Raw genomic sequence first — 23,406 nt, 5'->3', positions numbered from 1 at the left:
GTTAAGATATCAGGAAGTTTGCTGCTTCAACTTCTTCAAATTCTGTTTTTAATCTGTCTCACTTTCATCCAACTTGATGAAATCGCTGGAGTACCCCTTTAAATCTCAGGGCAAAAATGATGGCGCCTTTGGCTCCCATGTGACCACCCAGTTTGTCATGCAAAACAGCATTGCCATGACGACCAGTCTGGTGCAGACCTGAAAATAAAAAGGACTCTCCCCCAAAAAAAACTACTGGCCACGGAAAATATCTCACCATATGCAACCAGTACCTTCAGTTTTCACGCAAGTTAAAGAGAACAATAAGAACTTTCCCGTGCGGGCCAGTGAAGGTGTGGGTGCGGGAAGATGGAGCCGGGCAGTACCCTCCGCCCCGCTCCGCTCCTCGGTCCCTGCGCTCAGTGGTGCTGATGAGAGAGGATTTGAGTCGCTACTTCTCCACGCCCCGCCCCCAGTGAGAGAGCAGGGATGGCAGTGATGCAAGGCATGCCTGTGAGGATCCTGCAGCCTATCCAGACACTGCCGACCGGACCAGTGTGGAATATACTCCCCTCATTTACAACTCTCCACCTGTTCTCCACCGCTCAGCTGCACCTGAGTTTGCATTGAGGGCGTTTGAAACACGACACATCCTCAAACGGCTTCTTTTTTCCCCTTTTTGTTTTACATTTCTTTAATGAATTTGGCTGTAGTCTCTCCCCAAAACTCGTAGTTGCCCATTCGTCCAAATGCTTCGTCTGCTTCTCTCGCTTGTGTAGCCGCTGGTTTCAGCCTGCGTCCAGGTGCTTTACGGGAAAAGGTTGCACGGGGAATATCTCATTTTTCATTCAGATAAAGAAATCCTTTTTTTTTTTTATCTTTTGGAAGTGCGTCCACTATTTATTTTTGCACAATGGCTGATGCCAACGCGGAATGCAATATCAAGGTGTTGTGTCGGTTTCGCCCACTGAACAAGTCCGAAATTATCCGCGGAGATAAGTTCATCCCAATATTTCGAGGAGAGGACACAGTCATCTTCGGGGTAAGTTATTCCTAACGATCCCTTCCTCTTTTCTTGTCACCTTCCCATGCAGTCGATCAACGCTAACGCTAGGGGTTACACTTTTCATCTCGCTCACACATCAGATCAAGACCAGGGGCTTAAAGGCTCCTGACAGGGATCAAACTGAGTATAACCTCTGTCAATACTCTGATCAGCATGCTGCATCGTTCAGGTGTGTGCTGCTGTCATTAAGGAGCAACAAGGCTCCCTGATTATCCAGGCTGAGCTTTGCAGGAAAAAAGGCTGGATCAAAATGATGAATTGCCTCTCATGTCATGTTTTCAGATGATTTGCCAGATCCTCTTTTCTTTCTGAAATTCATTCACTTGTGTTAAAAAAGGAGAACTTGGATCTCGACCCCACCTTTGTGATCTCACGCTGTGCCTCATTATTTGCTTCTTCTGTGGTATTGATCTGCAGGATTTTGGTGTGTTTCCTGTATCAGAAAATAATGCAGGATTGATGGATAGTTGGTGATGTATCTTGTGTAGTCAGCCTTTAATGCACCGTTCATTTATCAGGAGCTGCAAGTCTACTGAGCTCTGTGGGTTGTTTCTGTCCAGTGAATAGATTTAAGCTTTTTCTCAGTGCAAACTGAATATCAGCTGACAGTTACTGTCATTGTTATGGGGCAGCAATGGAAATGAACAAAGCTATAGCATGTTCATCAATCTGAGGCCGAGGTTAACCGTGAGATTAGAGTGCTCTAAATGCAAATGTTCTCATTATTTGGATGTAAAGCACATCTGGGCCAAGGCTAACACACACACACACACACACACACACACACACACACACACACAAACACACAAACAAACACACACTGCAAATACATGCACAAGCATGACAACAGAAATGGACACGCATGCAAGCACTGGAACATACACACAATACTGTGCATTTCACACCAATAACACAGCTCATGCTCTTATCCAAAATACACACACACACACGCACACACACACAAAGAGAGAGAGAAAGAGATCCACACCCATTTGGCCTGAGGGTTGACTTCAAGTGATGATGAAGACAGCAGAAAATCCCTCTCGGCTTACTCTGTCACACACATGCAACACACACGCACCCATATTAAAATGCAAGACAGCATTGTTGGGGTAGATATCCCTGTGCGACTGTCTTGTATATCCTGGTTGTATCAGCAGGATGTCTTCCACAAGCAGATTGAATGCTCATTATCACATTATTTTGATGCCATTTGGAAATGGCAGCTTGGCAGTACAACAGCTTGAGATCATTCATTCCTGCATCAGCTGTATGTGAATGTGTTGCTGGTGTGTTTGAAGGCGGCAGAAGAATGACACATCCATTCAGACGCTCATTCTTGTAGATCATCAGGTTATCTTAAACAGCTGTATCTCAGTGTTAACTTCTACAGACAATCTTGATTCACTGTCGTAAATGATTTATTTGATGTCAGCGCTTCTGTTCCATTCAGGCTGTGTAGTGTGTTAGACAGAGGAAATGCATGCTTCATTATTCTGCAAATGATGACAGGTGGAAGCTGTGTGCAGAAATGAAGTAAGATCATATTATCTGATTACAGGAAATGTGATCCCTTACTATGAAAGGACAACATACACACTGTACTGCTGTAGATGCCTGCCTACCCGTCTGTATGGCAGCAGGAACCTTCAGAACTGATATTGTCTGGAAGTTCTCTCCATGTATTTCCAGTCATTTCATGCACCACCCCTCAAATTCCCTCTGTTAAGATGACTGTAATCACAAAAGCATGCGCAGCGTTTTCATCTTTGTGAATGTAATTACTTTGGAGGCGCGTAGGTTGGGTTTTTTTAGGTGTGCAAATTTATTCAGACTGTGTGTTTTCCATCTGAAGCCCTTCTCGTGTAGCTCGGGAATACTCTCAGAGGAAGTTGTAAAAAAAAAAAAGAAAAGAAGTCTCCTGAGAGTTTAAATGCTGTGGCCGTCAGATTGGATCAGGATTTAAAATATCAAGACGGTAGGCAAGCAGGCATGCTGCAGGGACCCTGTAGCGACATTTTGACGGTTGATAAAAACAATTCGCATCTGGGCAGCGCTGATGGCCCCACATTTGTCTGCTCCTTCCAGAACTTGTTAAGTGACAGAAGCAATGATTTGAGTTGTTGAGTGATGGTTCGGCTGCACCTGGGTGGCAGGCAGGAGGACACTTGGAGAGATTAAAGAAGGGAAGGGACGGCATGATGGTGCGTTGGTGTGCTCTGAATTGATGAAGGAACATCTCTGGGGCCTCAAAACATTGGGAATGGGTGCTGTCTGACTCACAAAATGTGGCGTGTTTTCCTGCCAGAGTCAAAAAGCGAAGAGTCCTGAATCAGTGGGAGTTTTGATGAGTTGGACTTAGACTTGCACTTGAAGTAGACACATCAACTGAAACATTAACAATGAATCTGTCTATGAAAAACACGACATCAGCCGTGAGAATGGCAGCATGACAAAAAAGAAATGAAATGACCAAAATATAACATGTAATTTATTCTAACAGGGATCACTTAAAGCAAGACGATGTAACTTTAATAATGTCTAGTGTCACAGTGCAGCAGTAGTAGAAGAAGATCAGTGTCATAAAGATATAAAGATACAAACTGAAATATTAGTTATGCAGCAGTATCTGTCCAAACATTTCTAAAATAAGACTCCATAGGCTACTGGTGGTACCAGACAAAGGGTTGTAGCAGCAAACCATCTGTAGAGTGTATAAAACTGACCAGGGTTGCATTTTATAGCTTAAGAGCAGAACTTCATTTGTAAGAAAAAGCCTTTCAAAAGTTACATAATCCCACTTAAAGCAGCAACAATTGATTTCTGTTGGGGCTGCACTGATTTATTTTGACCTCATAAAGTTGTTATTACATCCAGCATTAACGTCTGTTTGAAGTTGTGTTTCCCACGATGAGAGTCCAAGTTGCAGCTCTTTCGCTGCTAAATGCTCCGTGTTCATCAGCTAGTGGTTACGTTTGTTTGTCTGCTGTGGTGAGTTGATGAGAGCCTTTTTCTTAGCTGAAAACAGATGCCCTCTGCAGCTGGAATCAAGGCTGATGAGAGCAGTGAGACTGAATCAGAACAGTAGAGCTGTAAAACCAAATTCTCAAGCTGAAAGATGCTAAAACGCACCATAGAACTGTGAGGGACTGCAGAACCTGGTGAGTTTATGACAAAAGAAGTAAAAATGCAATATAAATTGTTAATGTTAATGCTGTTTTTTGGGAGGTGAAAATGCTCTTTAAATATGTATGATGACCTTTTGTTTCGTAATCTGAGCATGGCAGGTAGAGTGACACTTAGTGCAGGAAGTCAGTCATTTAAGGGATGTACCATTTTGCATCTTGACAGCACAAGACACCACAACAGATGTGTGCTTTTGGATTTGTGCTTTAGTCCACCATTACGTTTCAGTTTTGACGCTCCAAGGGAAAAAGTTTGGCCACCACTTGTCTATGAGTAATTTCTTTCACATTACACATTTGATCCATTGATAACATGTTGTGCAAAAGTTGATTAATGCAGCTTTAGACTTAAGGGGGTACAAACCTGAGTGCTCAGAACTCAGCTCAGTCAGACAAGACTCGACTCAGACGTCACCTCGGTGACTTGGACTTGTATTTCACCTTGAGCACTTGGGACTTGACTTGACACTTCAGGTTTGGTGAATCTGCTGCCATAATAGAAGATGTCCAATGCTGCATCCACTTGACATCAGCAGTGAGTCAGGGCCAACAGCAGTCTTGTATAACTCACCAGCAGCACAAAGAGTACTGAGCAGATATTCAGCTTTGAAACGTTGGATCATAAAAGAAAAAGATGACATTTGTGTACGCAGAACAGGTAAACCTTTAGCTGCACAGCCCCGGGTAAGACAGCCAGGTTTCTCAGCAGTTCCTCGAAGCACTTCCAGGCACTGCAGCACAATTTTTCCCATGAGTAATTTTGATGACAATAGCAATATGTCACACCCCACATTATTATTAGTTTTCTTCTCATGTCTTTTTTCATCTCACATGCATGGCCACCTGTGGAGCTCCGCGGGGCTGAGTGGCTGTGTGACAGTAATAACCATACTCAGTCTGTACTGCCCAGAGGCACGGCCTTTGTGTTTGCTCCACGGTGGAGTGACACAGCTGTCTCTAGTATTTCACTGTCTGGAATAATGCGGCGTCACAGGGGCCAGATTGTCCCTCCTAATCTTCTGGCAGGCACAAAAGACTGCCACGATGAATCACGCTTTGGACTCAGTTCTATGAATAAATAAGTGATCATGGCCGCCTTAGAGGTGGCAAGATATGGAATTTTTCTTTCTTGCTCCCAGGCAATGACATGCCATGCACGTGACGTGCCATACGCAGGCTAGGCTTATCAAAAATGGATAGTATGCATATATGCATCATACCGTTACGATAATAGGATATGTGTTAGGAGTCTGTAAGAAATAGCTGCTGTTTCAGACCTGTGCTGTCCACTCCATAATCATTTCCTGTCTTATCTCCTTAAGCTGCAAAAGGTTTAAGGTTGGATTGGATAAACAGGATCTCTTTCATTCCCTTTGTCCAAAGTGAAATAATTTTACGGTTCATTTGGCTGCTGTTGTTGCAAACCAGCGTGATTATTTTTAGCTGCACGCTTGGGCTGATTTTAACTTAAGGGGGTACGGTAGTATGACATAACTTGTTGACACAGACTATTAGATCCAATTTTCAGCGAGCAAGAGGAAATGCTTAAAACCTCCAGAGTGGATTTTACCCTGCAGTGTCTCTTCAACTATAGGTCATTGTGTCTCTGAAATTGTGAGTCCATTCTATCACGTGCTGTTACTGTCCAAGATTAGAGGTGCCATTTTATTGAGCCTGCACTGCAGAGAAAGACCAGGCTGCTTTAGTTTTGGACCGAAATACAACAAGAAGATGCAAAGTCTCCTGTTTGTGTTTGTTACCCACACTGTCAGTCATTATCCTGTCAGACTGAACCTCAGGGTGTGAGCGTGCGCCTGTTCATGTGTGTATGCTGAGTGGTTGACTTGACTATGGTTTAAAACACCCATCATATCAAATCCCTACCCTGCACACTGACCTCCCTGTCATTGTCATATGGAGGCGTTTGATTTTTTTTTTTTTTTTGACCATGATGGATAGCGAGGAGGACAAACTTATTTGCGATGAAATATGTTTCTCCACATGAGTCCGACTGAAATGTGCGCATTAAGGAACTATTGATTCTCTATTTTCTGCACCCCATTTGTAATTCTATGGATTACCTTTCCCTGGCTGCTGTTCTCTTGTGTGCTTACAAGTCTACTATAGAAATCCCAGGGCGTTAAAGGCTGCTGTATTCACAGCTGCAAAATGCTGTTTACATCTTTAGGAAGAATAGAGGATTAGAACAATCTTGTCAAAAGGTTCACAGAGTACAGTATATTCTCCACTAAAGCTCTTAATTTTCTCTGCACTTTGCACAAGGAGGCATTTTTGCTGTCCTCAAAGTTTTTTCTGGGGTTTATGAAAATGAATTAGTCATATCATCATCATGTGGTGTGCTGCTGTTGCAGAAAATAGGCATGTAATGTTGTTAAAAATTAACTGATTATTCATCAGCGGCCACTTTCTAGGATGTCTGGTTTCTGATGGAGCTGCGGCTCTTTTCCTGTCGTGCTCGCCTGAGAGCTAATTCTCTTTTCTTCTCCCATCGCTTCCTTGATTAGGCGCCAAGGTAGAGAATAGGAGGGGAAAACAGCTGCTGTTGAAACAAATTGTTGACAGTGCATGTCGGGCGCACTGTAAAGTCATCTTCTTCTCTCATACCTTTTTTTTAGTTCCATCGGTGCTGTTTCTCCTTGCAGATATTTCTTTGCAATGGATTTAACTGTCTGCAAACCAAACAGAATCAGAAATGGAGGTCCAAAGGGCTCCCCTCATCTCTGCGCCAGTGCACGCTTTGGCGCTCTAATTCTATCACTGCAGTGCACACACCCTGTCCAATTAGGTAGCGTAATGGGATTGCTGCATCGGGTCAAGATCTGCACTCATTTCTCCCGCTCGCCACCGCCGTTAGAGGAGCTACCACTTGGGATCAAACCTCATCTTCTGCCCCTCTTCATGTCTTCCTGTTTCTCTCTTCCTCAATACATGCTTCACTGATTTTTTCTCTGTCTAGCTGTATTTCATGGTGTAATGTTCCTGCTGTTCGTTTCCCCGTGACTCAGCAGCAATTTTTGGAAGATGTGAGAGAAGAAGCTCAGCTTGGTCTGTCGTCTCATTAAGTTAGGTAGGAGCTGCTAGCAGGTTTTAATGGTGTCAAGGGGGGAAGCTCCTGTCAATCAGGAGGGATCAAGTGACTTTGGTGAGGTTTGCTTCGCGGCAGTCTGCCCAGAGATGTGAAAATCTCCAAAATGGAAAACAAACTAGCTGAGATTAATTTGGCTGTATTTCAAGAGTAAAATCAAGATTCTAATCAACACCACTTTATGGACTTTAAGGACCTAATCTGTCTACCCACAACCATACCAATAAGGGCTGCCAGCTCTCCCTCTCATCTTTTCCCTAATATTAACATTAAACTGACACCAATTTAGTCAGCAGCCACCCTCAACAGCATATGAGCTGCCAGTTCCTTCTGCCCCTCTTTATTTTTACTCAGTGTGCACACATGCCAGGGTTAGATAAGCTCATGCCATTTCGTCAACGCTCTTCCTGCACATTTCTCTCCCTTCATGACAGAAGTGGGCTGTGACGGCCAGGCTTTCAGCTCCGGGGAGCGTTAATGGAGCATCCTCTCCTCATTAGCCACGGCCCTGCCCAGGATGCTGCCCAGTCCCCACGTCTGCCCTCTGTGTCTGCGGGCAGTACATCGCAACCAACCGCACATGTTCACACACGTGTGTGCACATGCCAGGACCCCAAGCAGTTGGCGCTATATTAGCATGGTAATAGGACAGCAAGGAAATCCCAAGGAGACAAAAGGAGCATCCCTGCTTTGTGTAAGCTCAGGACTTCTGTTTCCTTTAATCACAGCTCAGTTTATTGATCGTACACTTGAGACCTCTGACATCTCCTCTAGGTCACTGTTCTTCCTCTTTCAGTGGAGCGATGCGTTCAAGCACCCTTTCCTTTACTGCTCTTGATCTAGGTTAGTCTATTTTAGGACATTATTCTAACTACATTAAATAAAAGAGATGGGGGAAAATATGAATTTTGGGCTTATTTGAATCTTTGCATGGCCCTGGACTGGTCCCAGTCCAGACTTTTAGAAACACTTCCCCAGGCTACAGTACCATGATGCTGCTTCCTTGTGGTTCCCAGTAGGTACATCGATAATCACAACACACTGATTTTTTTGCTCTTTCACTTCACCTCTTCTGTCTCCCGGAGTTTCTAATTAATTACATTTTATGCAAATTCTGACACCACCCCATTTACTTTTTTTTTTTCTGGAGGCTTTTGTTATCCAAATTACCTCACTGCACGGCTCTGTCATTAGTTGCGGCTGAATTACAAAGAGAATCCCCCACAACCATGTTGTTGATTTTTATAGCAAGTTTAAATCATTGCTCACTGCTAGTTCTTGGATTGCTTCATTTTCCACCCAGCTATTCCTCCAGCTTCACTGAGTTTGATAATCGCTGTCAGCAAGTTGATAGAAATGTGTGCTTATGTTTCCACATACCCTTTTATGGTCTAATTTATTATTAATTCTCCGGCACATGTGGTCATTAACGACGCTTGTACTAATGGTGCGACACAGCTCGCTGGCACAGTTGGTGGATTACTGCATGTGTCTTCCTCTGGCACTTGTGCTTTTGAGGATCAGTCACAGCGTCGAGGCTCTGGGTTCAGATTTAATTGAAACTGTGGACCAGGACCACACAAACCTCTGTTTCAATTTGGCACAGAGTGAGAGATGTCTGCGGTTGTTGCATTATAAGTTGCCTGCATTATCATTTCAGATTGGAGCACTACTTCTCGTCTAAATAAAGTCAATGCGGTTGGCTCACGGGCTCATGTGCAAATTGAATTACTGGTTGAGAGGGATTGATGGCTCGGTTAAGGGCTTTCTTTCCTAGTATGGCTTCACTATCAAAAAGAGAGGGCTAGTTTTGTAGAACATTGTTAATTCCCCTCACAAATGGTACAACATGCACACTTTGAAATAAGAAAACATTCAGAGAAAATTTTACTTGTGAAGTCAATGCACTGTCTATTCCCACAGTGTTAGTAAGTGTTGATTGGACTATTTTACACATCCAGAGATATATTAGCACTTTGGCACAATGCTTTGTTCAAGGTAAGCTTGTCACCTCGTCTGATTTCCTGTGTATTAAATGCTAAATGTGTTTGGCTTTTTCCCTGTTGTGCTGAAGCGGCACAGACAGAGACAAAGCTGCTGTCAGGAGTCAGCTTGTATGTTGTGTGAATTAATTTTGACTCGATTTACGTATACACTGATTTAGCTGAATGCAGGTGGATGTCGGCTAAAGGAGGGGTGTTGACTCCAGGCCCTTAAGACTTTGGAAATTTCCTTTGACATGAAATATTTCCTTTGACATGAAATATTTCTTTTGACATGAAATATTCCCTTTGAGAGGCAGGACAGCGAATAGCCGGCCTCTCAGACCGTCTCAGGTTATAATCGAAGCTCTTTGCTGCAGGCTGAGGTCGCTGATCCCAGTTCATGTGCGACAACTCAATTCTCTCTCAGGGTTAATTTCTATCTTCTGGAGGATTTCTATAAATCTACAACGTAAATAACTGGAGGGCATATGAAGGCTGGAGACCCAATCAAATGTGACACTGCAGGCAAGCACTGGAACAGTCAAAATGTCACTTAGGTGATGGGGCGTCTTCGTCATCGCTGACAAGTGTTTTCCTTGGTCTCCCTCCATTTCAACCTCCTCCATTCTCTCGTCTGTGCTGTATCTTCATTGCCAGTCTGTTTGAACTGGGTATCATTTTCTGTGTGCTTTCCTGTTAGAGGTTGTTCTGGCCTCTCCTGAGTGTATATGTGTGCTTGAGCTCTTTTCCAGAAAATAAAGGGAGGACTGTATTATCTAAAATTTTAGGATCCTAGTGCCAATATAATGCCCATATGAAAATCCTGCTTTATTCAATGCCTGACTTTGAGAAGTGTAAACAATTCCCAAATGTTACACATTTTTTTAATCATAACTTGTACAAGAATTGCCAAAATAATGCAGTCAAAATCTGTCAAAACCTAGCTGACAAAATAATCTCACCTCAAAGTCCATTTAGTAGATGTTTTCAGTGTTATCACACGATCTTCATCAGCAGATTGAGTGTGCTCAGGTGTCATGGAATTGTAGATGTTCAAATTACCATTTTTTGGTCAGCTTGGCATAAATTGGGTTCAGAATCAACAAAGACTGAACAATAAGTGGTGCAAAAAATACAAAATAAACATATATATACAAAGAATGGTGAGGCAACAAACAATATATTCAATGAAATTTACATTATGTGTTGACAGTGACAGTGAGTGACGAATGTACCTGTTAAAAACGGTGCTGTAAGACATTAAGACTGTAAACAGGGCAACATTTAGCCTGGCTCTGTCCAAAGTTAACAAAATCTGTTAACCATCACCTCTAAAGGTCACTAATTAGCACATTATATCTCACTGGTTGTCTGGCAACCTCATGGTGACGACAAGACTCCAGAAAGGCTCTGCTCACGGCAGTCCCACACACAACAACGTATCGTTTTTACGCCTCAGGTCTGTATGGATCACACAAATAAGACACGTTAATTAGTCAGCTTCAGAGAGCTTGCTGTTGTGCTGCTTTCACTGCCTGCGTTGCCAAACTAAGCTAACCAGCTGCAGCAGATTTACAGCAGCGACAAGAGAGTATCTATCTTCTCATCTCATCTAACTGTCGGCAAGAAAACGGATAAGCAAATTTCCCAAAATATCAAACTGTCAAACTGTTCTTTTAAAACGGCTATGCTTTACCACAATAATGCATCAAATGATAGTGTGACGAAGTGAAAGAGGTCGTTTGTGATGTAGTGATGAACCTACAGAGGAATATCACCTGGATCTGCAGCTCCCCTTGGATTTCCTGAGCTTTGTAGTTTCAGCTCATTGTTTAGCTGTCCGCCCACAACTTTACTGCTTTGGTTCACTCTCACTGCTCTCATAGCGTCATTTTCGGCTGTGGCAGGCATCTGTTCCCAGTGAAATAGCTCTAAAAGCCCACTGTACGCTACCTGCTCACCACTTAACGGCAGACAGACACGGCGAGCAACCAGCTGGTGAACATAGTGGAGCATTTAACAGCTGAAGACCCAGATATTTCCCTCTGGAACTAGTCAAAACCAAAAACTGAAAGAGGTAAAAGAGAGTGAATATTGGAGTTGCATTTGCTAGGTGAGCAGAAACATGGCTCCAAATGAATCATAATGGATGAAATGAGTAAAATTGATTTAAATCAGCAACTACTGATGTAACAAGATTATGAACATGAATAGACATTCAATGCCAGCTTACAGCACTTGACAGTTTCTGATAGACTGTGCTACAGACACATTTCAGTGTGTACCAAAGAGGCCCTGAGGCTTAATATCCAGCCCTAAAAGATAGGCAGGTCAAGCCATGATGGCACCTCAGGAGTGGATGTGTCATTTTCCAGACGCACTCAGAATCAAATGGAAGAATATTCAGAAAGTTTATTACAGTCTTTTCTCTCTCTGTGCCTGTCTCTTCTGTAATTTTCTGGCAGTCATCTCAGTTCATCTCTCAGTCTCCTCAATTGGATGTCGATGTGGTTCCTTTCTACTCACTCCACTAATGTCCGTGGGGACGTTGATGTTGCTCTTTTTCTCTGGTCTGAAACTCAGTGAACAAAGCCCAGTCTTCCCTTCCCTTCCCTCTGTTCTCCACTCCTCTGCCTCCTGCTTCCCTCACTCATCCTAATGAATTATGCAGAGTATTCCACTTTGATGGGGGACTAATTGCTCCACTTCAACGTGTGGATCCTTACTAAAAAACTTGATGAAGGAAAATAAGTCAAATTATTAGATGACTGTTAACAAAGTAATGCTGGCTGGTAAACGTTGGTTCCCTAAGCTAGTAATTAAGTAGCGGCTAGAAAATTGTTGTGATCAGTACAAGGTTGCTGCAAGACAAATCAAAAATAACACCACCACCATCACATTTCACCATTCAGTCTTCACTACTGTATATCTGAGACACTGCGAGCCGTTTTGCCCTCGAGGCATTGTGCCAGTCGACTCTGCTTAGGCTTGTCAGCAGGGTGTGTTCGGAAATACAGTAATGTTTGGTAATATTGTGTGACTGGAGTTTTCTCAGTTGTGAGGGCTTTTCTGTTGTCGAAAGAATCACTAATGATGCTGTTATCTAGGGCTCGAAGCCTGATTAGCTTGACTGATGGAACAGGCATTGGCAGCCTGAACTCCTCTCCTCAGTCAGTCTCGTTGTGTTTGTGTGTGTAAAATGTGTGTGAGGAGAGAGAGAGGGGAGTTGATGAGCTGGTGGGGGAGACTGATACAGAGACTGACAAAGACTCACACACTGGCTCTGATAAGGGAAAATAGGACCCCTTCTTCTTTTCCTCCCCTGCCCTCAGTCGGGCTTACACACCAAACCACTGCAAAGGAGCCATGGAGCAAAAAATGAGCAGCCGCCTGCCTGTCAGCCCATCAATGTGTAGGAGGAGGAGGAACACATGCCTAATCTTCTTATCATCTCATCCAGCTCTTCCCTTAAAATGTTCAGCTATATATCTCCTGGTTAGTGGGAGGGACACTTTGGTGTGAAACTGGATGGAGAGGAAGGATGTGACAAGAATTAAACCTCCCTGAATGGGAGCTAAATGTGCGTGTGTTGGAAACTATTGTTCCCTCGCAGCATGTATTGGCACCAGATAGTCACCATATGCAGAGGCAGTTGTATTCTGTGTTAGCCCTCTCCTGTGGATGTTGTTGCAGTACATCACCGGGAAAATGAAGGCATTGCTCAATTGCTCAAACACTTAAAACTATGTTTTCCTGAGAAACAACCTTTTGTGGCCTTGTGAGTAAGACCTGTTGTCTGTCAGGAGCAAAGGTGGATGTAGCATGAGGTAATTATTGTGCAAAGCCTCTTAGGGAGAAGGTTGGGGTGGCTGGCGTGTGGCTTGACATGGGAGAGTGCTGTTTGCATCTCGCTCCTATCAGTTGCCAATGTTGGTTTTCTAACCATTACTGATTTGCGTTAACCATGTTCACCTCCTTAACCTCAAAGCCTCCCTGTGGAATTTGCTTAGAAATAAAGTTGTGTTTACATTCACCGTTTTTACTGCAACAACTACTGGATGGATTAAGTTGAAATCTGGTCCCTGAAGCTGATATTTGTGATTTTAAGTGGAATGTCACAAAAACTATGAGATGGATTGTCATGATAATGGCCACGCACATTCATGCCCTCCTCAGGATGAAATTTAACAGAATTTGAATTTGGTGTTCCCTTTGTTTTAGGTTTAACTTAAAAACTTTGGCTGTTGTTTCACAGTCTAGGAAGTAATTGTTATAGTTTCTGTTGCCTAATTTAATTTAATTTATATTGACTTATACTTTGGTTTATGATCAAATACCTGCAAAACTAAAGACATTCCCATCATCCTTAGCTGTAGTTTGTGTCTAGTGCTAATTAGCAGATGTTAGCATGCTACCACTTTAAACTATGATGTGATAGCATTTAGTTCCCAGCAACACTGTGCCTATTTATGGAAGATTCAAAATGCAAACAAATCAAACACAGAAATAAAGTGAAATACAATACACATTATTATTTATATTTGCTATTCATGCTAATAGAAATTTGCTACCTACTGCTAGCTAATTAGTGTTAGCTTGTGCTAGCTAGATAACACCAGTTAGCTCAGCAGTCAGCACTGAGAATTCAGCCAAGACGATCCCTCCAAGCATCTGTTTGTATTTCATGGTTTCACTGCTGTTTCCTAGCATGTTAGGGTTTGCATACAGACATGAGTATAAATTTCATTGTCTTTATGCTGTATGTATGTGTCTGTGAGGGCCATGGTCAGACAGGGGCCACTTTGGTCCCAAGGGCCTTAAACATTGTGTACCAGGGGACCTCCAACTGAATTCAACAGCTGCTGCTACAACCCTTCACCCCTCTCCGTTTTCTCGTTTCCTGGCTCTTGGCAACTCATTCTTTTTTGCCTTCAGTCGATTCTCTCTTGTAAGTTTTCCACCTCCCCTTTAATTTTTCATCTTGACTTTATTTCACTCTCTGTCTCTCATGTTGTTGCTGTTTATATGGGTTATATCTCTCTCATTTTCGGCTATTCTTTGCCCACTGCCAGCGATTCTCACAGTTTCTGTTGATTATTCCAGTTTTTAATTCTCACTCTGTCTGTCTGTCCCTGCTCACTCTCTCTCTCTCTCTCTCTTTCCCTCTCTGCCTGCAACCCACCGACCGCCTCTTTGTCTCCTGGCAGACAGCAGCAGATTGCAGCCTGTACAGGGCATGTGGGTGTTTGACATGGCACACAAAGCTGAGGGCCGAAAACAATGTCTGCATGTACAAGCATAATTTGATATATTATCTCCACTCATACACACACACGCGCACTTTGCTTCCCATTCCAGCATTCTACATCAGCGTGCATGCACGTAATTGAAAAGACATCTGTTAAATTATACAAACACACAAACAACTAAATGTTTCCATACCTAGCCAGACTGACAGGCTGAGAGATGGCTGTGCAGATATAGATCTTACAAAATGTCTAGTACATTTATGCTATCATTATATTTATGCAGCACAGGAGCTGCAAAAGGTGGAGCCGCAGAACAAATGATTGGCAAGGGGTTGTTTTTCATCCAGCTTATATAACTGACTCATTTTATTCACCCCAATGAAGACCACATTATGATTTCTCCCTCCCTCCAGACTTCCCTCCCTCTGCATATGTGTGCACTGTGTAGTATTATGAATGGCTCTATGGGAACAGTCTCAGCCTTAATCACTTCTGATGGAAGCGTGTTTGTACCTGCAGCTGTGATTACAGTACTTGAACACAACAGCAAAAAAGTTCAGCTTATTAAGAAATGGATGAGGAATACACGAAATTGAAGCTTGGGTTCTGCCAAACTGTTTCCACCCTCTGTCACAAACAATTTATTTTATGCAAAGCTATAACTGTAAAGTGGGAGCTCACTGTGGGAATGCTCCCACTCAACATCGTACTCTGTGGTGATGCTGCCTGTTTCTCTGCCACAGCTCTTAAGAGCGGCACGAATTCATTTTTTTTTTACTTTCTTTGTGGCTTTTTTTAAATAAAACAGTTAGAATAGAAGCACTGAGTGGCACGTGAAAAACATCTGGATTCTCTTGGCAGACTGAAATAACAAGTCTGATTTAATCTCAATATGTCAGCTCAATATATTGGCTTCAAAATATTTACTTAAGAAACATGGAAAAGCATCACAAGGCTGAACTTTTCTGTTCTGACAGAAATGAAAATACTCTTTTCTTGATGCAGGTTATGTTACTCTCTCAGTCTATCAACTAAACGGCACACCAACAGCACTTTAAACCATGGCATCACAGAAAGGGAGAAAGCTATTAGCGGCTCTGTAGCCTATGACAGTACTTAGATCTCATTTTCATCTTAATAAACAACATGAAAATGAAAATGTGTATTTTTTTTTTAAAGAAAAAAATAACTTCTAAACAAACACAAAAAGAACACACACACACACACACACACACACACACACACAAAAAAAAAAAAAAAAAAAAAACAGACACAGACACAGACAACAAACCACAGTAACAGCGCTCCGGCTAGCTAAAGCTAACTGGTGAGACGGTCACAGTTAGCCTTAGCTAAAGATAATTCACCTTCACTTTTCTACTTGCCTTACTCCTATGCTTCTCATAAGTGAAGAATCAATTTTGATGCTTTGATGCTTCACCATCAGAGTAATTGAGTTTGTTATACCACTTAAATAAGACAGTGGCTAAATGAAATAATTACAAAAAATCTAATCTGCTGCTAAAACTAGCCAGCCTGGGTTCACAGAGCTACTCTGTGAAATATAAATGTGATTTAGTGTGGTTAAGATACATTCAAAGGACAAAAAAAAGGACACATTATTACACAAGTTTATCTGTTCAAATGGACAAAATAACAAAATAACACATTTTGTTTGTGGACACTAAACACTGCTTATACATAATATAATCCCTGGTTGTGTAGGTTAGTTACTGTTCTGGTAGATTGATACCAAATTTTAGTTTCCATCATTCATCATAACTTGCCATAATTCATTACTTATCATACAAAAATTAAATCTTTACTGTGAATCTTTACAAATTTGTAGGCCTGCTCCTTGACAGATAAATGCAAAGTGTTTAAATTGAATGTGACTTGAAAACCAGCATAATAGATGTGTTTGTGAACTGAAAAAGAACATGATAAATTGTGAGTTGAACCACGAAAGAATCCATTCTTGAAAGCCAGTGATAAATTTGTGTGCATCAGGATTTTGTGTCGAGCTTGTTGTTGAATGTGTCATTTAAAAGGCTGAGCGGCAGCACGGCCCATGTGTAATACTTGGAGGTGCAGGGGATTACTGGTGTATTTTATTCCAGACTGCTGGTGCAGACATAATCACGGTTTAGAGCATCCTCCGGAGTTGTATGGCTTTTATGTAAAGGGCAGAAACATATGTATGGCATATACTGTATGTGCAATATTGTCCAAATAATGTGCTCATAGTGTGCAGGCTAACATGGTCCCTGCAGCTTGCAGTGTTTCTGTATTTGCTTGTGTTTTCTCTGTAGACTGAGCTGTTCATCAGTTAGCAGCAGAGTTGGCATTTGACTAAACTTTCTGTAACAAACCCTCCTTTCATAAGAAAAATGTTTAGTTTATTCTTATTGTCATTATTTTTAATTGCTGACCAATTTGTGTTTGTAGTGTGGGAATAAACAGAGCAGTTGGAGTATATCCACTGAGGCAGGAAGCAGCTCCAGGTCTGGATCTGAACCCAGAGCTGCATCCCGTGAGGCTAACTGCTGAGCCACTCTACTGCTTGGTTTGGTTTTGGTAGTTTGATGAGTTTGTCTCTGCTGCTCTTGTTTGAACAGTCTGAACAACCATCCACAAAGGAAGGGTGATGTCTCCTTGGGGTGACTGCTGTTGTCCTGCTTGTCTGCGTTGAAATTGTCACAGGGTTTCAGCTTGACATTGAGGGACTTAATTTCAGATTGGAGGCCCCTCTTTCTCCCTGGTCTTCAGCTGGAGCAGATCTTTGAGCTCGTCCACTTGATCGCACAGCTCGTCCTCTCTCGCAAAGGTCAGATGCTGCTTCTCAATAAATGGGCTTTTTCAGCCCGTAGCCTCAGCTCCAGGATCTGATGAAGCTCTGCAGCGTTTTGCTGGCTCACAGCCTCTTTTTGAGCCACAGCAGTCGCACACTTTTCCTTTGCGATGCTGAGTTGATAGTTCAGCAGCTCACTTTTATGATCACGGAGCTCCTGTTTCATGTGGATACTTTTGTCCAACTCTTCTCTCAGTTCTTGTACCTCTTGTACCATCTTCATTTATACAGGCTACTGAAAGGGATTTCAATGGGAAAAGCTGTATCCTAAAGACTCCGTTGGAATTGCATGTGTAACAGAGATAAATTCTCAGCACAAAAACTTGAAAATGATACCGTCTGGTTTACTGTTACCTTGCACACAGGGAAGGTAAAAACTTATTCTGTCCTACATGCTCACTGAAGAATTTGCTAGTTTTATGTCAGCATCACCACTGATGAAAATATAAACACATCTGCTGCAGCCTGCTTGTTGGTAATTCAACTGCAGAGTGGGAGAAAAACGCTAAAATGAGCGACAGAAAAAATATCCCATCACTGCTCACCGAGCTGCCCGGACCAATGCTGCATGGACCGTAGAGCAAAAGCTCTGCCAATTATCAGAGGCTCCATGTAAGCTGCAACGCCATGGTTAGCAGTTCAGGCCGGATCAGGAGCGGGGGAGAAACCAGACGCGAGACCAAACTACTGGAACTTAACAGAAGAGTGACCACTACAAAACTTAAATGATCATTTTAGTTACTTGACAACACAGAAACAAATAGAATATCACAATACTCTCAGTTTATTGAAGATGGTGAAGGTTTTCCATGCAAGGACGACTGGAAATACCATGTACCAACTGATGTAGTTCAGCAAGCACAAATAAATCATATCCCATGGACACAATAATTGTATCCATTGTGAACACATATATGAATAGTTTATAAGTCAAGCAATGCCCTTGATTCAACATGCAAGATGGCGCACTGCGTATGGCAGCTGCTCTCACTTTCTTTCTCATTTTACCGCCTCTAATCTGTGTCTAAATCCCTAACTTTTGTTTTCTCTCAATCTTTCTCCCTGTGGGATCAATAAAGTTGGTTTTTATCTGAATAATAATAGCAATAATAATGTGTTCTCCCCCTCAGCAAAAATGATCTTCTCTTTCCAAGTACAGGGGCACGAATAGAACAAGGCCAGTGGAGCTTATATGGATTTAATGCCTTGCTTATGTAACATGGCACTCCCACTCACTATACAACCCTCAGGACAATAAAGATAGAATGTAAAATTGTTGGTTTGTGGCCACTATAAATCAATAAATCCCGTCCATTATACAGTACATCCAGATTACATAAGAGACCTTTTTTTATCAGTCGTAGAATGAAGTGCCATCCCTGCGGGCTTGACAGAGACATAGCTGAGTCACTTTTCTGTGGTTAATTATGGATCAAGACCTGAGACGAGTCCCATGTCTGGTTCTGTTGTGTCCTCCGCACTTTAAATTCATCCTACTGAAATGATGTAATTTGATGAAATGCACATTCCAACAATTAAACAAATAAATCTGTGTCTCCCAGTGGTTACGTGGTTAAAGTTGTGAATCCAGCTGGGATCCTTTGTGGCACGTCACGTCGAGTTTAGAAAACATGTCTAGAAATGGTGTGCCGTTGATGTCAGAGTGCCTATATACAGTATATAAGTCTTCCATTAACATGCAGAAGGGTCGTCATACAGCCTCCACACAGTGAGCCAAGGAAAAAAAATAAATGTGAGTATAACGCAAGTGTGAAGGTTAGATTAGTCTTTGCTTCTCACAGTGGATTTCTGCAAGGCTTCTGAATGCTTTACACATGTATGTGCATGTCTACACCCACCTACACACACGTACATTCATGCACACACTCTACTTAAAATAAGGCCCATTAGCAGGTGAGGTGTGTTTTTTTAAGGATACTCGAATTTTCCCAGTCACTGCTCTCATCACTAGAACTTGGCTGATGTGTGGCTGAATATGTTGGGCTGGGTGGTTTACTGAATATCTATGTGAACTGGCTTTCCCACTGAATGATGCTAGCTTGCTAATTAATTGGTTCAGTGGCAATCCAAGCCCGTCTGTCGAATTAGCATATCTCTGGTTGGCTGTGTGACTTGTTCAATTTCTGATCGTTTGCTGGTCGGCTGACTTGTCGGGTTCCTCGGGCTGCTTAACTGACAAGACTCTCTGTTCTTTTCCCCCTCATTCTTTTTGTGTTTCCTCTCACATGCAGCCACTGGTTGCAGGTCATCATCTTTCTTCTGACCTCTCTATATCTCGACTCCTCTGCTCTACTCCTCCTCTCCACTCCATCACTTCACTCTTCCAGTCCTCGAACACCGCCTCTAATGGCCTCACCTCAGATGTGATCCCTTTCTCTGTCTCTCTTGGGGTCACACAACCTTTTTTCCAAGGCTTCATGCTGCGCTGCACTCATTCAAAACACCCATATATATGATATATGCGCCACTGTTCAGGTCTAATAAACACAGACGGACACAGGGTCCATTAAGCATGTTCACTGTGCGTAAAGGAAATATTGATGTGGCACTTTTTTATTGTGGCAATATGGCTTTACATAATGTTTTAGTGATACACACGATGTGTGAAGTCTTCCTCTCTTTGACACACACTCACACACACCCTTGCGCTCTGCTTCACAAACTTCCCAGGGCGGATTTTACAGCGAGTCACAGGGGAAGATGAGGTGTTGACAATAATCTGAAGTACTCTTTAAACTGTCTGTGTGGTCGTGCAGCTGAATGTGTTTGTGCTGCCTTCACAGGGGAAGTCGTACGTGTTTGACCAGGTGTTCCCCACCAACACCACCCAGGAACAGGTCTACAACGCCTGTGCCAAGCAGATTGTCAAAGGTGAGTCATGTGCATGGTTTTTGCTTCTTTTTTTTTTGTCCAAGATTAATGAGTCACAGAAAAGGGAGACAGCCACTACATCTTGAATCTCCGTATCCTTGGGTTCCCCTTAACGGCTCTGTCAGTTTACGTTCTGTTCACTGACTGGATGCATTAGCAGCTGTACAGACACACAACCTACAGGTATGAGCATGAAAATGCGCTGGTTAACAAGACACGTTCTTATCAAAGCACAGCGGGACTGGTGTATCCAGAAGACACGAGATCAAACGAAAGCAATGCCCTCGAGAGCCAAGTCTTCCTTCTTTCGCCCCTCCCCCTGTCCGCACCTCCCTACATCCGTCTGCCCCTTTTTCGCCCTGTTAGGGTCTCTTCTTCTGTGCCTCCTTCAAAGCGAGCGTGGAACTCTGTTGAACTAGTTCTAGATGGAGCATGAAAACGAGATTGATTTGGTGAGAAAGATTACTTACAGTGCGAGATTACTTAGCAGGCCGAGGAAAGCTGGAAATAAAGAGGTGAGATGAATCGCAGTGCAGAGTTGGGAAAAATTCAAGGTTAGGGATTTAGCAAAATGAAGGAATGAGATGAAAAGTGAGATTTGAAATGTGTCAAGGGAAAAGGGCAACAGAGAGGGCGAGCACGGCCAGAGAAAGCCGGTTTGGGGATGCATGTTTACACACTGTCTCCTTTTCTGGCTGTCTGTCTCTGTTGTCCTCTTTCTTTGCCCTTTTCACTGTCTTTCTCTCACACTCATGCCGTCTTTGCTCTTCGTCTCCTCTCTTCTTCTCTTTCCCTTTGCGGTGGTCTCTGATGTCAGGCCATCTTATCCCCCGCTGTCTTTATTTCCTCTCATTGACAAACTCTTTATTCTTTGCTCTTTTATGTGGCACATTCTGGTTTGGTCTCACCATGACCGGCGTGGAGCCAGAGGAAGACATGTCGCCGAGCTGAGAGACACAAGAGCTAAGGCAAGGGAAAGGGCACCTCGTGTTTTCAGCTGAGAGCCTTTGTGATTAGTTTGTGGTCAGCTGACCTGCGGCAGGCGGCCTTTCAGGGTGATGTGTTTTTCTTTAGCCATGTTTGACTTTTACCACTGGAGTTTATTAGACTGTGTCAGCAATATGACATTCAGCCGTGCTACTGCTTTTATAACCTCGACTGGAGAGCAAGTGCTATTTCCACTGTGGCTCCTACCAGATGAATGGCGAGAATAATGTAGATATACTTGTTTGGGACTTCACTGAGTGCCTCCTGGTGGCTTTGACACCGCGGGTAGATGTTGTTTATTGTGTGTAGCCACAGAGGTCGTTCAGCACCTAACCAAGCTTAAATACCGTGTGCTTCTAAGTGCAAACAGGCGTTCTGAGGCACAGTTTGATGCCATTGTCATTGGAGCAAAGGTCAAAGATATTTGTCTCTGTCTCTGTGCTTGTCTGCCTTGTTTTCATGGAGTCAGTATTTCTGTCACATTTTCTCTTTGTCTGGCACTCATTTTTCATCTTCAGTGTTTTCCTCTTTGCCTTTTTCTTTCTTTACCATGCCTTTTTCCTTGTTCTCTCATTCTAGATGTACTGGGTGGATACAATGGGACCATCTTTGCCTATGGGCAGACCTCCTCTGGAAAAACACACACCATGGAGGTATAGTATTGCTAAATAATTCAGAAGGCAGACTAGCTGTGGAGCGCGCGCGCGCGCGCACACACACACACACACACACACACACACACACACACACACACACACACACATTTTTTTTTGAGATCTGCTCCTCTGCTCGCCCTGACAGTACATCTCCCTCCATCACTGTCATCGCTCACTATCTGTCTTTACCAGCCTTCTGTGGGCACTAACCTCCTTTACAACTCTCTCAGGGAAACGACCCTGTTCCCTTTCAAGCCAAAAGCCTCTCCGCTCTCCTGTCTTTTACTGTTCCCCATGCTTAATCTGTCCCAGGGTCTGCATTTGCTCTTCACTCACATCTTCTTATCTGGTCTCTTTCTTCTCGCAGGGGAACCTTCATGATCCAGAGGGAATGGGAATCATCCCGCGGATATCAGAGGACATTTTCGAACACATATTTGCCATGGATGAGAACCTAGAATTCCACATAAAGGTCGGTGTGAATTTCGGTGTGCATCTGTTCATGCGGACATATGTGCACTTGTCACACAGGGATGTAGATGCTCAGTTTTGGTCTTGCACACTATGATACATCCAGTGGGAGGTCAGACCGGGGCCTCTGATGTAATCCTCACATGGGTGGGCTCAGTGGAATCAGCCAAGCATCAATAAATCATGATATATAAACCATGATAATCCAGCAATATTTGTTGTGCTTTTTTCCTTTTACACCACAGTCTTCTAATGGAGGATAATACCTCGTCAGACCCAGAGAGGACAGATTACTGTAGCAGCATTTTGCATATTTCCACAATGAGCATCCATTATATCCTCTCTCTCTCTCTCTCTGTCACTTCCTTGTTTCTGTCTCTCCCCTTCAGTTTTCCAAAAATCAGCTGCTCCGTGTTTTTTTGTTTTGCTGCAGGTCTCCTACTTTGAGATATACATGGATAAAATCCGGGACCTGCTGGATGGTGCGTTGATGCACTGAACACACGACTTGAAAACAGTGAAAACACAACATGCATTTGTGAATACTGCACAGGCCTCTTGCAGTAGAGAGTTGGACATTCAAACCTGTATAGCTCGGTGCATATGGATAAAATGTAACATTGTCATCCAGGGCATAAACCCCACCAACCCCCCAGTTTTACTAGAGAGTAGTGTAGCAGGGCTCAGGGCTGAAATAGGACTTAAACCTGTTTCTGCATGTTTTGGGGGTACAAAATGAAAAATAAATCTGTATTTTTATATAGACACTTCTGAAAACAAAACATATGCATTCGGTTGTCATCGTGATAATAACTAAGTTATGAAAACAGTATAAAAACTCAAGACATTTTTACTGATGAATTTAAAAGGAAGAATTAAACAACCGGGATGCCTTCCTTTACTCTTTTCTGCCTAAGACAATAAACACATTGCACACACAGCCACACCACAACATAGTTCATAGTCTTATCGCAGAGAT

The 23,406-nt window shown here is 42.9% G+C and overlaps 1 protein-coding gene across 1 annotated transcript in view; it reads left to right on the top strand.

Annotated features, from left to right (window-relative positions):
* Positions 1-494: 494 nt before the first annotated feature.
* Positions 495-23,406, top strand: part of kif5ab (kinesin family member 5A, b) — a 62,442-nt gene continuing 39,530 nt past the window's right edge. Inside the window, exons 1-5 of the mRNA XM_076740020.1 lie at positions 495-1,021; positions 20,226-20,313; positions 21,880-21,953; positions 22,324-22,428; positions 22,861-22,909. Coding sequence (XP_076596135.1) covers positions 893-1,021; positions 20,226-20,313; positions 21,880-21,953; positions 22,324-22,428; positions 22,861-22,909 — 445 coding nt within the window. The 5' untranslated portion in view covers positions 495-892. The remainder of the gene's footprint in view (positions 1,022-20,225; positions 20,314-21,879; positions 21,954-22,323; positions 22,429-22,860; positions 22,910-23,406) is intronic.

Source organism: Chaetodon auriga, chromosome 2 (assembly GCF_051107435.1).
Source record: "Chaetodon auriga isolate fChaAug3 chromosome 2, fChaAug3.hap1, whole genome shotgun sequence".
NCBI lineage: Eukaryota > Metazoa > Chordata > Actinopteri > Chaetodontiformes > Chaetodontidae > Chaetodon > Chaetodon auriga.
The sequence above is the reverse complement of the archived record's forward strand: the minus strand, read 5'-3'. Positions and strand labels throughout refer to the sequence as shown.